The sequence below is a fragment of the Penicillium waksmanii genome (genome assembly GCF_028829765.1).
Source record: "Penicillium waksmanii strain IBT 27052 chromosome Unknown utg000004l:1.0-5674109.0:1.0-5678898.0, whole genome shotgun sequence".
Classification (NCBI taxonomy): domain Eukaryota; kingdom Fungi; phylum Ascomycota; class Eurotiomycetes; order Eurotiales; family Aspergillaceae; genus Penicillium; species Penicillium waksmanii.
The window spans coordinates 4,244,861-4,260,076 of NW_026643251.1; the positions used below are offsets into that span (position 1 = coordinate 4,244,861).

The window sequence follows — 15,216 nt, forward strand, 5'->3', positions numbered from 1 at the left end:
GGCGGGCAAACGGAGGAGCAGGGATCAGCGTATCCAGACTGTCTTTGCGTCCATGGGCTGATTTTGTCCACCTAATCCGACCACACGGTGGTCACACAAGCCTTCTTTTCCTTTCCCTTTTTGTTCCTTTCGACCCCACGGCTCCTAGGGTGATTCTTGTTCAAGACTTGCGTCTAGATGGCTTGATGACCCACAGGCCCGTCGGCCCAGACGTGGGATCCCTTCGAATCATTACTGGCTTCTCCACGGTTCGTTCATTCGCGCCCTGCAGTGATGTCCAACTTCACTGATCTTCATCCCGTGTGACCTTCCCCCGGCTTTTGCTGCCTGGCAGAGGTCTTGTTTTTGAGTTTATAATTTGGTTGTTTGAATTCCAAATGATGTCAGGCCGTGAGGCATCTTCTTGTTTCGTTTTCACCTCCCTGTTACCGAAGAGAAAGAATCGGAGGGAACGTCGCCGGCTCAAGTACTGGCAGATCCGCGCGCGACAAGCCACCGTTCCCTGCGTCCATTATTGGGTATGTCCGCGCAGCGTGAAGATAATAATGGTTACCTATTAAATATGTTAACCAAACCGCACGAGGTATCCAGGTGGACAGGGAACACAGAACTGGATGACATACGGGTTTCCTCTGTAGTTTGCAGCTCGTCATCAGCCTCACCCGATGCGCAACTTAACCCGCACCCTCCATCCCATATCCGAATCCCCAGCCACCGAATTTCGAAAAGTACAATGGGAAAAGGAGGGGCTGTGTAATAAAATGGGGGGGCATTCGGGAGCAAAGAAGGCAAAAAAAAACAAGAAACGAAAAGATCGGGGGAAAGAAATGGGCACAAAGCTCATTTTTATACTTCCCCCCCGGGCCCATATTCCCTTTCCACCCAACCTAGGGTATTCCCACCCTCCACATCCCTCCAATTCCACTTTTCTTATCCAAATTCTTTCCTGTTTTCCATCTAATTCCGCTCGGACCCAGAAAGGAAACAGACTTTGGGGAAGGGCCGCGTAGACCAAGACCGATGATCCGGTGGGAGGGGCGGGAGAGCGGAAGTCTTAGTGGAGGATGGCTTGTATCCCACCAGACACATTGCTTTGATTCCCACCCCGAGCGGGGTTAAAGCGGTCCAAGAGGCGAATCGGCGGGCAGACACGGAGGAGGAGGTGCAGCCGAAGAGAGGGCTTGGAATTTATGGTGCGAGGGCTGCGAAATGGCCCAATGGCTCCGTCCAGACCCAGCCCATCCTTGCTCTCTTACCTTTGCCTTCTTCGTCTCGAATGGGCCCCGCCGGATGGAAGACTTTCCGCCGATGGCTATAAAATCCCTCGTCTTGTCCGGCGGGCCTGGTTCTCCTTCTTCTTCCTTATCCATCCCTCCTAGCTGGCCCCGTTAACAACCTTAAACCTTCCAGGTCTTTCTATATTGCTGCAGCTACCCTGACCAAAGAACATCTCGCCCACTTGCATATCATTGTCTTGTCTTGCTGAGACATACCTGTCGTCACAAACTTCCAACAACAACAATAACAACAACATTCAACCATCATGGCTACTCAACGTCACTACTATCAGCCCTCTGCTCACGCCATGAACATGCCATCCAAGGCTCCCGCGCCAGCGAGCATGTACCCGATTTCTAGAGTTCCAGGCTCCCCACCTGACTACTCTGATGCGAGTACTACAGCTGGTAGTCGCACCTCGGGCGGACTCACATTCAGCTCCGCCGGCGCCAGCGGCGACTATGAGACCAGCCCCGCATCATACTCGGGCGTTGACGTCGTTGACGTTCTGAACAACCGTATGCAACATTCGTTCGATCCGACGCCATTGGATCGAGGTCTGGCGAAACAAGCGCAAACGTGAGTATTTTCTCTCCTCGCGTAAGATTCCATGAATTCCGCGGCTCGCTATTCTCGATGGCGAAAGGCATTACCGCGGTTGATTCCAGGATGAACTTGAAATTCGAGAGTTAAGAAAACTGACCGGTATGCATGAAATAGCTCCGGCCACCTGAACGCTAAGCAGCAAGAGCTTCTGGAGCTGCAAGCCCTAGCTCAGCGACGTTTGAAGGGAGTCCGCGCCAACTTCAACGAGGGACTCAAAACCGCACGTGAGACAAAGCGTGATTTGGAGTGGACTCAAAAGCGCGTCAGGTAAGAGCACGAAATCAATCTCCCAAGAGCCCTTTGCCGACCCCTGAGGTGGACGTTGCAAGTTCCGCCCCGCTCCGCGGCCAGGGGTGATAGCCTCCGCTCCGCCGGGCCAGTGCTTGGCACGTGCGCCGTTGCGATGATCGACGCGCCAAATAGCGGCCACATGCGTGTTCTAGAAGGCTGACAGAAGTTTGTTTTGCGCAGTGCTCTGAAAGGAAAGGCCGAGAAGGTCCACCCCGATGAATACCGTCGGGCATCGAAGAAGTATACCTTTGATGATTACTGAACGAGAGCCCGAGATACCCCCGCCGGGTCCACCGGCATGGCCGTGGGTGGTTCAACCTTCTTTTCGCTTAATCTAACGACTATAATGACTTGGGACAAAATCGGTATCTTTGGATTTGGGACGGTCTAATTTGATTTTTTGCTGGTTTGGGTTTGGTGTGTTTGCCTGGGACCTCGGGACTCTGTATATCTTTCATTGAGTGCGTGTGTGGCTGTGTTACTGCGTATATTAAGGCCTATTGTGGTGTGGGATACTTGCCAGTGTTTCTACGTATTGACTATCTGTAAGAATGAAAGCTTCCGGCCATTCAGTAGCTAAATTCCTTCGAGACGGTATCCTTCTCTGCCTCAGCATCGTATTGAACTGTAATCCCTAGGGTTGTGTATCTAGGGCTTGTGGGACCCCTGAGTCTGAGAGTGCTTGGGCGGCTTCAGGCATTGAAGTTGGGGTAGCTAGGGCCTGCTGTCGAATAAGGTTCCACAGTCTTAAGCTAACTCGGACACATAGAATATTGTTTGCTTCTTCGGGCTTTAGTGCATAAGCTAGTGTTTCAAACCCACCATAGGGGTTGGTTCATCATGATTCTAGGCCCGGCCCTCGGCACATGATAAACGACCTTCGACACTGACAGTCAGTACTACGTTACTATTATTAGGATCTGTGGATATCCATGCGCACGATAGGGAGTACGAGCAATGGACACGATATTAATTGATCTTTGATCATAAGTACAGGGTGGAGGCAAAGAATCTATAGCAAGGTACCATGGCAAGGTTCCATAGTAATTGTACAGAGCCCATCTATTCAAAACCCCTCTAGGAAAAGAATTGCTCCTCCTCAATGGCCCTGTTGATAACACGCACAAAGCGGCCGACCTTATCTGTATCTTGCTTGGCAGTTTCGATTCCAAGCAGGACCTTCTTGATACCGACGCTGATACGACTTTCGTCCGCTAGGCCACCGATACCATCTAGTGCCCGGGCGATCTCTTGAGCATCGAAGGCCTTGGATTCCTCCATGACGAACCGCAGCTCGGTAAATGTTTGCACATTGGGAACCATGATGTCCGAGTTGAAAGAGTTGTAGATATCAAGCTGCTTCATCAAAGCGCGCTCGGTGGTCGTGGCCAGAATCAGCAGGCGCCGTCCATGGGTGGGCTGCTTGCGAAGGAAAACCATCAACGCCTGCAGCACGCTGTTACTGAAGCGAGGGCCAATCGGCACCCAGTCGATAATTCGCTCGATGTTGTCAACAACGACGATACTGGTACGACTCTTATAGGCACTGTCAAAGATGCGACTAATGTGCGCCACCTTGGCCGGTTCGCTGAAGCCGACCATGTCTTCAGGGCTGATCAACTTGACGAAAGGGAATCCAGACTCGATCGCAATCTTCGATGCCAGAGCGGTCTTGCCGCTTCCAGTGGGGCCATGCAACAATACCGAGAAGAGTGGAGTGGACTCTTCTTGGCTGCTGACCTGCTTGACGAACAGCTCACCCTCGCGCATAATCTCCTTGATAGTCTCGGAGTAATGAATCATGCCATATTGAATGCGGCTTGAAAGCTCCTCCTCAGACACACCAAAAGCAGGCTTGACCTCGTCGAGAGCTTTGTGGAAATCGGCCCGGTTCACTTTCATATTGACGACATCATCGTTGATACTTGCCATAGTGCCAACTTTAACATGACGGGAGAATGCAAAAGAAGAGGCAGACTTGACCAACCCAGCAATTTCAGCACCAGAAAAGTTCTTGGTCATGTGGGCAAGCTCCCCCCAGATTGACATCAGTATCCATGACTTTATTGGTACGCATCTTCTCAGTGTGGATTTTGAGAATCTGGCTTCGGCCCTGCTCGTCGGGAAGAGAGATCTCCATGTGAACCTCTAGACGACCAGGACGTAGCAGAGCCTCGTCGATCATGTCCATACGATTGGTCATACCAATGAGCAAGATGTTGTTAAGTTGGTCAACACCATCGAGCTTCGACAGCAGTTGGTTAACAACACTATCGCCCACGCCGGTGCCACCACCTCCGCCACTACCACGTTGCTTGCAAACGGCATCGAGCTCGTCGAAAATGATGATATGTAGTCCACTCTCATCACCCTTCTCTTTGTATTCCTTCTCGGCGTCCGCGAACATTTTTCGGATGTTTTCTTCAGATTGACCGACGTATTTATTCAAAACCTCAGGACCGTTGATGATCTTCGGTTCTCTGGCATTCAGCATTTTACCAATCTGTCGTGCAATCAAGGTTTTGCCAGTACCGGGAGGTCCATAGAGCAGAAGACCCTTAACGTGATGAATGCCGAGCTTCTCCACCAATCCGGGAGGGAAAATGCGAGACGCAAAGGCTCGACGAAAGATGGTGCTGAACTCTGAATCGAGACCACCAATACCCATGTCTTCAAACTTGAACCCTGGCTGAATGATCGAGTTCGCAGCTGGGCGGCGGTTGGAGGCCTTCATATTAAGTCCGGTCTGCGCATCTCTGTAAAAATTGAGCTGAGTTTGCGGCGTAAGCAACCCCGCGTGCGATGGGGTCCGTCTCAATTTTCCCAGAGTTCAGATCGACCTTCTCAGACCAATCGACACGTTGAACGGTTTTGACACTCAATAGAAGAGGGATGCTCTTGTGGTCCATGAGAAGTCTTTGCTCGGGCGCAAACAATTGGTTTTGGAAATTCTAGTCTCGTTAGCAAATACCAAGGAAGGTAGACCAGGAGTGAACATACGCTAATGACTGCCTTCGCCAGATCATCTTGATCATATGGAACTTCAGTGCGCTTTCTTGCGGACGCAAAGCTGATTTCAATGTCGGCAGACCCCAAATATGCTTGCCCACCCTGGCTAAATTGGTCATACAGCTCGACCTTGACGGTATCTCTCAATCCAACCCGCGCCCATGTTCGTTGAGGATCCGACATGCCGATGCATCCCGGAGGAAATCCGTCTAGGGGGCGGGCGGAGAACACATAGAGATCATTGATCAGGAGATAAAGGTCGGTGCCATCGCGGGTTGGCGGGATATCCAGAGGCGAGACGGCGATGCTAATAGATGTCAGTACGGATATGTAAGCCGGATATCAATTCACTTACATGTTGCCAAAAGTATAGTTGTCATTCGGGCTCTTGCTGGGCTGAAGCTTCCATTCCGGCCCTCCAGTGCGTCCTCCTCCGACCGGTGGGCGGGTCGGCATCGGTTGTGATTGTGGAGCTCTTCCCATTGATTGAGGTGGCGGGCCACCGTATCCCCTTTTGGTCAAAAGTTGCATCAGTCATGGGCTCATCGTAGTCGCTAGGAGCGAGCCCGAAATTGGACATGGGAGGCTGGCCGTGGTCATACCGTGGTGGTGCTTGATTAGGGTTCGAATAGCCATGCGGCGATGGGCGCCCACTATCCCCTGACGGATTAGGGCGATTGAACATGGTGCACTGTCAATAATCCGGTGGCTAGGAGTTGAAGCTGTGTTGAGTGTTAAGAACGTTGCGGTAGCGCCACCGTGGTGTTTTGAAACAGCGTAGGCAACAGCGTAGATGGAGGGAGACCCGGTTCTGGATAGATGACACGTGTCCGATGAAATAGAAATTGGCAAAATAGGCAAAACCCCAAGGTGATGGAGAAGTTGTAGATGGAAGGTGGGAGAGCTCAAGGAGAAACGAAGGGAACTCAGCCACACCACTGCGGTCCCATCGGGCTGAACGTGGAGTGGGGGTGCCTTATCGATAAAGCAGGTTCGCCGCCGGGGCTTGGCATGTTCCCCGACCTTCGACCTACCCTGCTTGATTGCACGCCGCTTCTTCTCTTCACTGCTGGCCAGGTCGCTCAATATGCCTCTGTGAGTATTCTTCCCCCAAATTTAGACAGATATAACTAACATTGTTGGATAGACATCTTCTAGGCAAGAAATCATGGAACGTCTACAACCCGGATAATATCGCCCGTGTGAAACGCGACGAGGCCCAGGCACAAGCCCGCGAAGAAGAAGATGAGCGACTCATGCAAGAGGTTGATGCTGAGCGACGAATAAAGATATTACGTGGCGAGCGACCACCAACGCCTCCTCCCCCGCCCCAGTCGTCTGCTGATACCTTTGCACGATCTGAAAGAAAATCGAGCGATGATGCGGGCCGCTATCGGAAAAAACGGCGCCTGGCAGGGGAAGACGACACAGACAGAGATATTCGATTTGCCCGGGAAGATGCAGAACAAGCGCTTTCCAAAAGAGACGAGCTTTCTCGTTCATCTCAACGAGAGGGCGGGAACCAGCAGGTGCCTCTTTGGGATAACAGCGGTCATATAAACCTCTTCCCGGAGGGCTCCAAGAAAGCTGAGAAGAATTCCGAGGCTGAAGCTGAGAAAAAGAAGAAGGAACGAAGTTACGAAGACCAATATACAATGCGATTTTCAAATGCCGAAGGTTTCAAGGAGCAGGCAGGTCGTCAACCGTGGTATTCATCTGGTGCACAGGTTGTCACAGCACCTGATGCGATGCCAGATAAGAATGTCTGGGGGGGATGAAGATCCTATGCGCAGGGAACGAGAAAAGTCTCGCATGGATGTTAATGACCCTCTTGCAGCCATGAAACGTGGTGTGCGACAATTAAAGGCGACGCAGCAGGAACGAAAACTATGGACCGAGCAGAAACGAAAAGAGATCGAGAGCCTGAATACCACAGACAACCATAACGCAACGCGGCATCGAAGGAGGCGCTCACAGTCCATGAGCAGCCTAGATAACTTTAAGTTGGATGAGGCTTCTTCGAAGGTTGACGATGAGAAACATCGTAGGGGCTCTCATCATCCTCTTCATTCTCACCGACATCACCATCGGGATCGAAGCAGGGACCGAAGCCGAGACCGCTCGCACAAACGTTCCAATAAGACTTCGGACCGTTCTCGTCGCCATTGTCATGATCGTCATGAAGAAGCCCGCCGAAACAGGAGGCACTCCCACAGGTCAGAATCGGGTAAAAACCCTGCCCGACGTTGATCAAATATCGGATGTATTTCTTACTCATGACGATATTTTACCTATGCTTTGAGGGCTCTCTTACAACACCGGTAGGATGGTATTGCCTACTTGGCTGATGAGCCATTGGCTACTTGCACTCCCGTTCAGGGACTAGAGCTCTACAGCTCGACCTTCAACACCTAGTGAAATATTTGAAAGTCATTTCCAGGTCGTAGAATTCCATCTCCTGCTGGGTATATAATTCTCTATCCATGCATCTAGCCCACGAAATATCAAATTTTATGACAGCATCGTTAAAGTCATTTCAACTTTTGTGCGGAGCGCTATTTACTGAAGCGCCCACTGTTGCTTGCCCGAGGCATTTTCTCCGCCGTTCCACTCGATGTTGATATCCAGACCGCGGTAGCCGTTCTGCTTTCGCTGATAGCCGACCTTACCAGTAAAAGTCTGACCCTTCTTTAATGGCTTGGGTTGCTCCTTTCCATGGTCGATAAGAAGGATGGTCTGCATCCAGTGGGTCTCAGTGTCGTCCGGGCCGGTGGTGAAGGAAACAATTCCCTTCTTCTTCATCTCTGAGGGAATGGGGTTCTCGGGCACCGGAGATTCTCTTGAGGGCATGAAGAAGATATCGAACCAAATGGCGAAGCCATCGAGGGCATCAATATCCTCGTTCAGGGTGAATTGGAACTCCTTGATAAAGTTCAGCTCCTCGACAGTGATGGTATGAAGAGGCAGCGGCAAAAAGATACTGGAGTCTCCTGGAATGGTTGTGGGCTGAATTCCGCGCACAAGCGCCTCCTCGTAAATGTTCAAGAGCATGCTGTTCATCTTGAAACCGTACACGTTATGCCAGAAGGAGATATGCGACGCAATGAAATCAGGGTCGGCGAAAGGCGCAACGCGGAGAGTGGCGTGAGAGGGAACCATAAGTCCATCGGGAGCCAGGTAGCGATCCCTAGCGTAAATGACCGAATCAAACATGGCCTCGAAGAGCAGACCGTAGCCCATCCACTCTGAGATGATAATGTCGACCTTTTCAACCGGGAGGACAACCTCTTCGATCTTGCCTTGGATGCACCTGTTCAAATAGTGAGTGGACCTTCAGTAGAAGCAAACAGATGTAAGAATACTTACGTGATCACATCACCAAGGCCGTTGTCATAGACGATCTCCTTGGCACGGTCAATGATGTTCGAGTTGTCAACCGAGATGACCTTCTTTGCACCGGCCTTGGCACAGAACATGGATAAGATACCAGTTCCGCATCCAACGTCCAGAACGACCTTATCCTTGAAGAGGTGCTTGTTCTCGTAGACGAAATCACGGTAGGCATCAGTACGGATGGTATCCTTCAACATGGACTCATGGATTGCTAGACGGTGAACATCAGGTTAGCAAATTGTATGTACGCACATACATATATATGTTGAGTTATGTGTATGCCAACTTACTGTTATAAGAATAAGAGCTGAAGTAGTCCGCATCTACCTCCTCAGTCTTATCTGTGGATCTTTTCGCAGCATCGGGCTGCAGCTTCTCGTCTTCTTTGGTCAATTGATCCTCGAGAGATTGTTGCACGGCGGTTCTGTACTCGGAGAATTGAGTCTGCAAGCGCTCCAATTCCTCCTGTAGTTCCAGAACTCGACGGTCGGCGTCGCCACCAGAGGCCTCATCGCTAGCCTGTTCCTCAGCGATATCGTCCAAGCTATATAGAAGGGCGTCGTCCTCGAGCACAGGCTTCAAGTAGGCATCGTCTTCGAATTGGGACTTGGAAGAGACATCGGGTGTCTTGTTACCAGCCTTAACCTGGGTGCGCACATAGTTGACCAGCTTGATCGAATCCAGGAAGTCAAGATCTATCCCAAAATTGAATGAGTTAGTTCCAAATCGTCTCAATGGCAAGAAAAATCCGTGGGCTTCCACTTTGCTCAGAGAAGACCGGAATCACAGTGGCAGGAAGGGGGAGGTTACATACCGAGTTGCTTCTGGATCTTCAGCAGATCAAAGTTGTGCTTGTCCTTGCAAACTTTCAGCATCGAGCGCACATCAGGGTAGACCGTTTCGGAGAAGAGGTCGACTACTGGCTGCGAATCATCCTCGGGCTCGACATCTTCCCAACCTTCTTCATTGCTCGAGTCAGATTCGTCAGAGACGGATCGAGCATCGACAGGTGCCTTTTCAGCAGGGAGATCAGAACGATTGGAGGATGCCATGATGCTGGGATACTAGTCCTATAGACTGGGAATGGTTGGAGGGGTAGAAAGTGGCCGCGATAAAAAAAATCCGTTATCGGGCCAACGGTTGCCCCGCCCCGCTGATTTCAGCTTCCGTTGTTTATTACGGCTGGTACACCCTGGACCGTTCCAGGCTCGCCCTCTCCAGCTTCTCCAGCTTCTCCTCCCCATCCCTCTCGGTCTCTCTCGATATTTCGGTCATGGCTTTCTTCTTCAATCGTGGCCGATCGCGCCAGCCCGCTGATGTCGTTCGCTCAACAAAAGAATCATTGTTAAGGGTCCAAGAAGCCCCCAATACACCTAAGGTGCCGTCGCTCGAACCACTTGGGATACACACCTCCTCGCTGACCTAGAATACAGGCCGATGAAGAGCTGGCCAAACAGCTTGGTCAGATGAAAGTGATTGTTCAAGGAACACAAGGTCGGTTAACTGCACGCCCTAGGAGGCAGATCCAGAGCTGTTCTCTGGCCTGGCCTGAACTGGAATGAACTGGACTGGAATGCATGGCTGACAATGGCTTCGCGGTTTAGAGATCAGCACGTCCCCCGATCAGGTTCACGCACTCATCCAAGCAACACTCCAAGAAGACCTACTCTATGATCTCTCGCGGTCAATTCATTTACTGCCCTTTGAGGCTAGAAAGGATACGCAGACCATCTTCTCTCATATCTTGCGCTTTCGGCCCACCTCCTATGCGCCCGACAAAGACCCTCCAGTCATTTCCTATATTGTTCACCACCGTCCAGAGATTCTTATTGAGTTATGCCGAGGGTACACACACAGCCAAAGTGCCATGCCGTGTGGTGTAATTTTACGTGAAGCGCTCAAATTTGACGTGGTCACTGCGGTGGTTCTGTATGATCAATCACAAGAGGGGGAGGCGGCCGTGCGTCTCTCGGATTTGAAGCCCAATGCCCCTCAAAACGGCGACGGCGTGTTTTGGAAATTCTTTGAATGGATCGACAAGGGGAACTTTGAAGTGAGCGCCGATGCATTCACGACATTCCGGGTACGTCCGATTTATAGGTCTATCGTAATGTGGTGGAAAGAGTGACTGACTCGGCCTTCGACAGGAAATTCTGACTCGGCACAAGAGTCTAGTGACCGCATATTTGGCCAGCAACTTTGAGCTATTTTTCGGTCGATTCAACACCATCCTGGTGCAGTCAGATTCATACGTGACCAAACGACAGAGCATCAAGCTGCTTGGGGAGATTCTATTGGACCGTGCCAACTACAATGTGATGATGGCCTACGTGGAAAGTGGGGAGAACCTCAAGCTGTGTATGAAACTGTTGCGCGACGATCGCAAAATGGTACAGTACGAGGGATTCCACGTTTTCAAGGTATGCCTGCCGTCGATCATGACGAAGAGTCACGCACACTAACGAGACCAGGTATTCGTGGCGAACCCAAACAAATCGGTGGCAGTACAACGGATCCTGATCAACAACCGCGATCGGTTGTTGCGTTTCTTGCCAAAATTCCTGGAGGATCGAACGGATGATGATCAGTTTACGGATGAGAAAAGCTTTCTGGTGCGACAGATTGAGGTTCTTCCGAAGGAGCCAGTCGATCGGAGTCGACCCAGTCGAGAGGCTCAGTCCGGGGTCAACACCGCAGTGGTCTAAATGATAGAGATCTAACGCTGGACGGCTGGATCCCGACAAGTATCTTCACGCCATGATGATTATTATTTTTCCGTATAGCCCTGGGGGAATGCTTTGCTCCCCCCCCCACCCCCCCTTCTTCTTGCATCTGAGGCTGATGGCTTGCTGGATTAGCAGCTTTGGCTATGGGCGTTTTGACGCGTTCTTCTTCTTCTTCTTCTTCTTCTTCTTCTTCTTCTTTCATTACAGCCTTTTCTGTACTCTCTGCACGGCGTACTCGTTTGTAAATACTACACCCATTTGCGTTGTGGGGACATTACGTCGAAGTGGCACAAAATTGGACCTTTTTCTGTAAAAAGGAGCTGGAAAAAGGCATTTTTTCCTCCATCGAATTAATCCATACACAGTACTCCGTACACTGTCGACTACGACGGACTCGGACGGAGTACCCCAGACCAAATGGCACAAGCACAGCCGCTTCTGCGACCCGATGAAGACAATGTCACCACGCTTGTTCTAATCTAAGCACCGCTAGTGGGCTCCACTTAAAACTTCTTGTCCGTAGGGTGGCCTTGTCGGGCTTCATCTAGCTCCACTGCTGCGTGGCCCGAGGGGGTTGGTGGGACACACGACGTTGATGCTCATCTCCTCTGCCCCTGGGATTGACGATCTGTCCAGGGACCAGCACCTTCAATTCCGATTCCTGGCAGTTGCATTGGATACGATATACTCATACGAGTATATACTAAGTTGCTAGTGCTCAGGTGGTCCCTTCTGATTGGAATGAGACTGCATCCCGCGCCAAGAAGCCAACTCCACAACGGTCTTCCGTCTCCGTTCTTTGGGTCTTTTGATCTCCTGGATAATTTGAATTTCCACTGCCATCAGTGATGCGCTCGACTCTCCTTTCTGCCCCGCCGATTAGCACTGAGCTTTGAGTTCTCAGTTCTGACTTTTGGTTTTATATCACGTCGCTCCTTTCACTCCCTCGTTTCGAAAAGTCATGCTGGGATAATGGTGGAAGAGGCCCCTGTATCGCTATCGCCCTCGACAGTTCGCCCGGAGTCGCGCCCGACAATTCGCGCCGTCCCCTCCAACGACTCTCTCGCCGTGAGATGTCCGTCCGCCATTCGTTCGGTCTCACTGCCCACCGACAATGCGCTACCACCGGAACTCAATGGCCGATCGCTGAGTACGAGTGCCTCCCGGGGGTTCGAGGATCGTCCCGCTACGGCGCTCGCGGGGCAGGACAACGTCAGACACGAGGGGGAACTGAGACCTTTCACATCCTCAGGCAATGAAGGCCGGCCAAGACTATCCGAGGATGGCCGGTTTGGCGACAACGCGCCTTCTTTGCGCAGTGTCCCAAGTATCGTTCTCAACGACGGGAGCGCTCGGCCAAGCTCGCGCCCGGGGTCTCGACCAGGATCGCGCTGGTCGGAGCGCAAATGGGGCGGGTTGAGAAAGAGGTCGGCCGAATTGGAACGGAAGAGGAGCATGGAAGAGACCCCTCCAGTGCCTCAGATTGAACCATCCTTCAGTGGGATCAGCTTGGACATTCCTACAGCCTCCCTAACCGGATTGGATAAGACAATGAAGTTCTCACACCGCGGTAGTCTTATTCGAGACCAATCAAATCGACCGCGCCCTGGAAAACGACTAGAGAGGCGCATGGAATCTCCCTTTGAGCAGGAACAGGAACAGGAACCGGACCCCGAGCCGCAGTCGGAAGTCCAGTCAATCCAACAAGATGTCGAGATATCACCCGTACCAACCCTCTCGACCGGCACAAATGACACCGATACCAGTCTACCAAAGCCAACTCCGCGTCCTCGGAAGCCACAGGGTACCCTCCGCCCCCGACAAACCAGTCTTCAGAGTAGAGCCATCTCTGCCGACGAGGATATGCTCTCCCGGAGAGTTCGATTGATGTATGATAAAGGAGATGACAAAGTTACTGATTCCGACGTCGCAAAATCAATTGCCGTGGACAATGGTGTTCTTTGGGAGGAGGGTGCTACTTTAGATGCAGAAACCGCTTCTACCGCTGGGCCCCAAGCACCGGAGCCCGAGTCTATTGGTCGAGCCTCAGAAGAAGTGAAGCGGATAAGGATGAAACGCGAGACCCAGGAGCTCGCGGGCGGCATTGAATACTGGCAAAATGTTGGCGCTGAAGACGTGGATCGTTACGGTTTCATTCATGCGCCTCCAAAGAATGGAGCCGCGCCTCATCCAATCCAAAGGGTCACCACGAGTCTCTTAATTGCATCCGAGTCACCGCGTCGGAAACGTTCCATTCGGCCATCGAGCAATCGGTCTTCTAATGCTCGGTCGCCTACCCGCAATCTCTCTACAAGCTCTGCAGCAGGTCGCCCATCTTCCTCGGCGAGCACGAACAGTGCGCCGATCCGGCGTTCAACATCTCGTCTACGTTCCGCAACCAATCATCTACCCCACAACAGGGATCGGAAATTTACGGACGAGGCCGCCGACATGCTCACTGTCCCGGACGGAAATACTGGCGAGGGACAAGACGCAGCTGCCGCGCGTGCGATACGCAGGAAGGAGTGGGAACGTGAGGACAAGTGGACCAAAATGGCCAAACCTACGAAAAAAGGTCGCGATGGCGGGGGCATGAAATTCGAATTTGATACGCAGAGCAGCAAACTCATCGAGCGAACATGGAAGGGCATCCCGGACCGGTGGCGCGGGACGGCTTGGTATTCGTTCCTTGAGGCGAGTGCTAAGCGACACCCTAATAGTCCATCCGAGGAAGAGCTCATTGATGCATTCCATGAATTGCAATATGTCTCTTCACCAGACGATGTTCAGATCGACATTGACGTGCCACGTACCATCACTAGCCACATCATGTTTCGTCGACGATACCGTGGTGGGCAAAGGCTCCTCTTCCGTGTGCTTCATGCCATGTCATTATATTATCCCGATACCGGTTATGTGCAAGGCATGGCAGCTCTCGCAGCTACGCTCTTAGCATATTACGACGAGGAGCATGCTTTTGTCATGTTCGCGCGGCTCTGGCAACTTCGTGGCTTGGAACAACTTTATAAATCTGGATTTGCGGGGCTTATGGAGGCGTTGGAAGATTTTGAACGGGAGTGGCTGGCTGGTGGTGAGGTGGCCTCAAAGCTGGTAAGAATATGTGGTAACCCAGCGTATCTCAACCCATGCACTAATACCTTTACAGAACGAAGTGGGGATTCCACCCACAGCCTATGGTACCAAATGGTACCTAACCCTCTTCAACTACTCGATCCCCTTCCCAGCCCAGCTCCGTGTCTGGGATGTCTTCATGCTCCTTGGCGATGCTGAGGATCCCCCGGGCCGACCTGCCACCGCTTCTGCAAAAGGCCCGAAGAAAGACCCAGGCACCTTTGGTCAGGGCCTGGACGTGCTCCATGCCACGTCTGCTGCTCTCATAGATGGCATGCGCGATATAATTCTCGAATCTGATTTCGAGAACATAATGAAAGTTCTGACTAGTTGGGTCCCCATTAAGGACATCGAACTCTTCATGAGAGTTGCCAAGGCCGAATGGAAAGTCCATCGTCGCCGAAAACTGCCCGCCCATTGATCACGACTTGGCTTGTCTTTTGCTCTTTTCATCCCCCATTTTCACTAATAATTCTTGTTGATGGATGTCTTATACCCTAATGATCGGACGGACTTCCGAGAACTATATCTCGATGCCTAATTTCTTTATACCCAACCCAGGCCTTACTCGTGGCCGAGGGACATTGGACTGTGATGATACCACTTGGGCCACCCTACTTGACTCGGCTCCTCATATTCTTAATACGTGTATTCCTACATTGTGACCTTACTTCACCTCTTGACGTTCATTACTTGTCTCTCTCTCTCCATCTTTCCAGGCCCTAGTCGTCTTAGGAATTTTCCGAAGACCACTTTGGCGGTCCCGGATCAGTGCTACATA

The 15,216-nt window shown here is 51.6% G+C and overlaps 7 protein-coding genes across 7 annotated transcripts; 4 read left to right on the forward strand and 3 right to left on the reverse strand.

Moving 5' to 3' along the window:
• Positions 1-1,543: 1,543 nt before the first annotated feature.
• On the forward strand, positions 1,544-2,437 carry N7481_004395 (KxDL motif-containing protein; the record flags this gene model as incomplete). The annotated part of the gene is made up of 3 exons (XM_057263614.1): positions 1,544-1,857; positions 1,999-2,151; positions 2,356-2,437. The coding sequence occupies 3 exons, from the start codon at positions 1,544-1,546 to the stop codon at positions 2,435-2,437; spliced, it is 549 nt and encodes a 182-aa protein (XP_057125275.1).
• An 815-nt stretch (positions 2,438-3,252) lies between these two features.
• N7481_004396 (AAA family ATPase SEC18) lies at positions 3,253-5,640 on the reverse strand (the record flags this gene model as incomplete). The annotated part of the gene is made up of 5 exons (XM_057263615.1): positions 3,253-4,152; positions 4,223-4,921; positions 4,968-5,126; positions 5,176-5,491; positions 5,540-5,640. 5 exons carry the CDS (start codon positions 5,638-5,640, stop codon positions 3,253-3,255), a joined length of 2,175 nt encoding a protein of 724 aa, XP_057125276.1.
• Positions 5,641-6,271: 631 nt separating this feature from the next.
• Positions 6,272-6,962, forward strand: N7481_004397 (uncharacterized protein; the record flags this gene model as incomplete). The annotated part of the gene is made up of 2 exons (XM_057263616.1): positions 6,272-6,279; positions 6,332-6,962. 2 exons carry the CDS (start codon positions 6,272-6,274, stop codon positions 6,960-6,962), a joined length of 639 nt encoding a protein of 212 aa, XP_057125277.1.
• Positions 6,963-7,183: 221 nt separating this feature from the next.
• Positions 7,184-7,462, reverse strand: N7481_004398 (uncharacterized protein; the record flags this gene model as incomplete). Its single annotated transcript, XM_057263617.1, has 1 exon — positions 7,184-7,462. The coding sequence occupies one exon, from the start codon at positions 7,460-7,462 to the stop codon at positions 7,184-7,186; it is 279 nt and encodes a 92-aa protein (XP_057125278.1).
• A 281-nt stretch (positions 7,463-7,743) lies between these two features.
• Positions 7,744-9,629, reverse strand: N7481_004399 (protein arginine methyltransferase RmtB; the record flags this gene model as incomplete). Its single annotated transcript, XM_057263618.1, has 4 exons — positions 7,744-8,494; positions 8,551-8,788; positions 8,868-9,272; positions 9,392-9,629. 4 exons carry the CDS (start codon positions 9,627-9,629, stop codon positions 7,744-7,746), a joined length of 1,632 nt encoding a protein of 543 aa, XP_057125279.1.
• Positions 9,630-9,850: 221 nt separating this feature from the next.
• N7481_004400 (Mo25 family protein) lies at positions 9,851-11,282 on the forward strand (the record flags this gene model as incomplete). The annotated part of the gene is made up of 5 exons (XM_057263619.1): positions 9,851-9,955; positions 10,011-10,071; positions 10,182-10,660; positions 10,725-10,997; positions 11,049-11,282. 5 exons carry the CDS (start codon positions 9,851-9,853, stop codon positions 11,280-11,282), a joined length of 1,152 nt encoding a protein of 383 aa, XP_057125280.1.
• A 993-nt stretch (positions 11,283-12,275) lies between these two features.
• Positions 12,276-14,856, forward strand: N7481_004401 (putative TBC domain protein; the record flags this gene model as incomplete). The annotated part of the gene is made up of 2 exons (XM_057263620.1): positions 12,276-14,414; positions 14,470-14,856. 2 exons carry the CDS (start codon positions 12,276-12,278, stop codon positions 14,854-14,856), a joined length of 2,526 nt encoding a protein of 841 aa, XP_057125281.1.
• Positions 14,857-15,216: the final 360 nt, after the last annotated feature.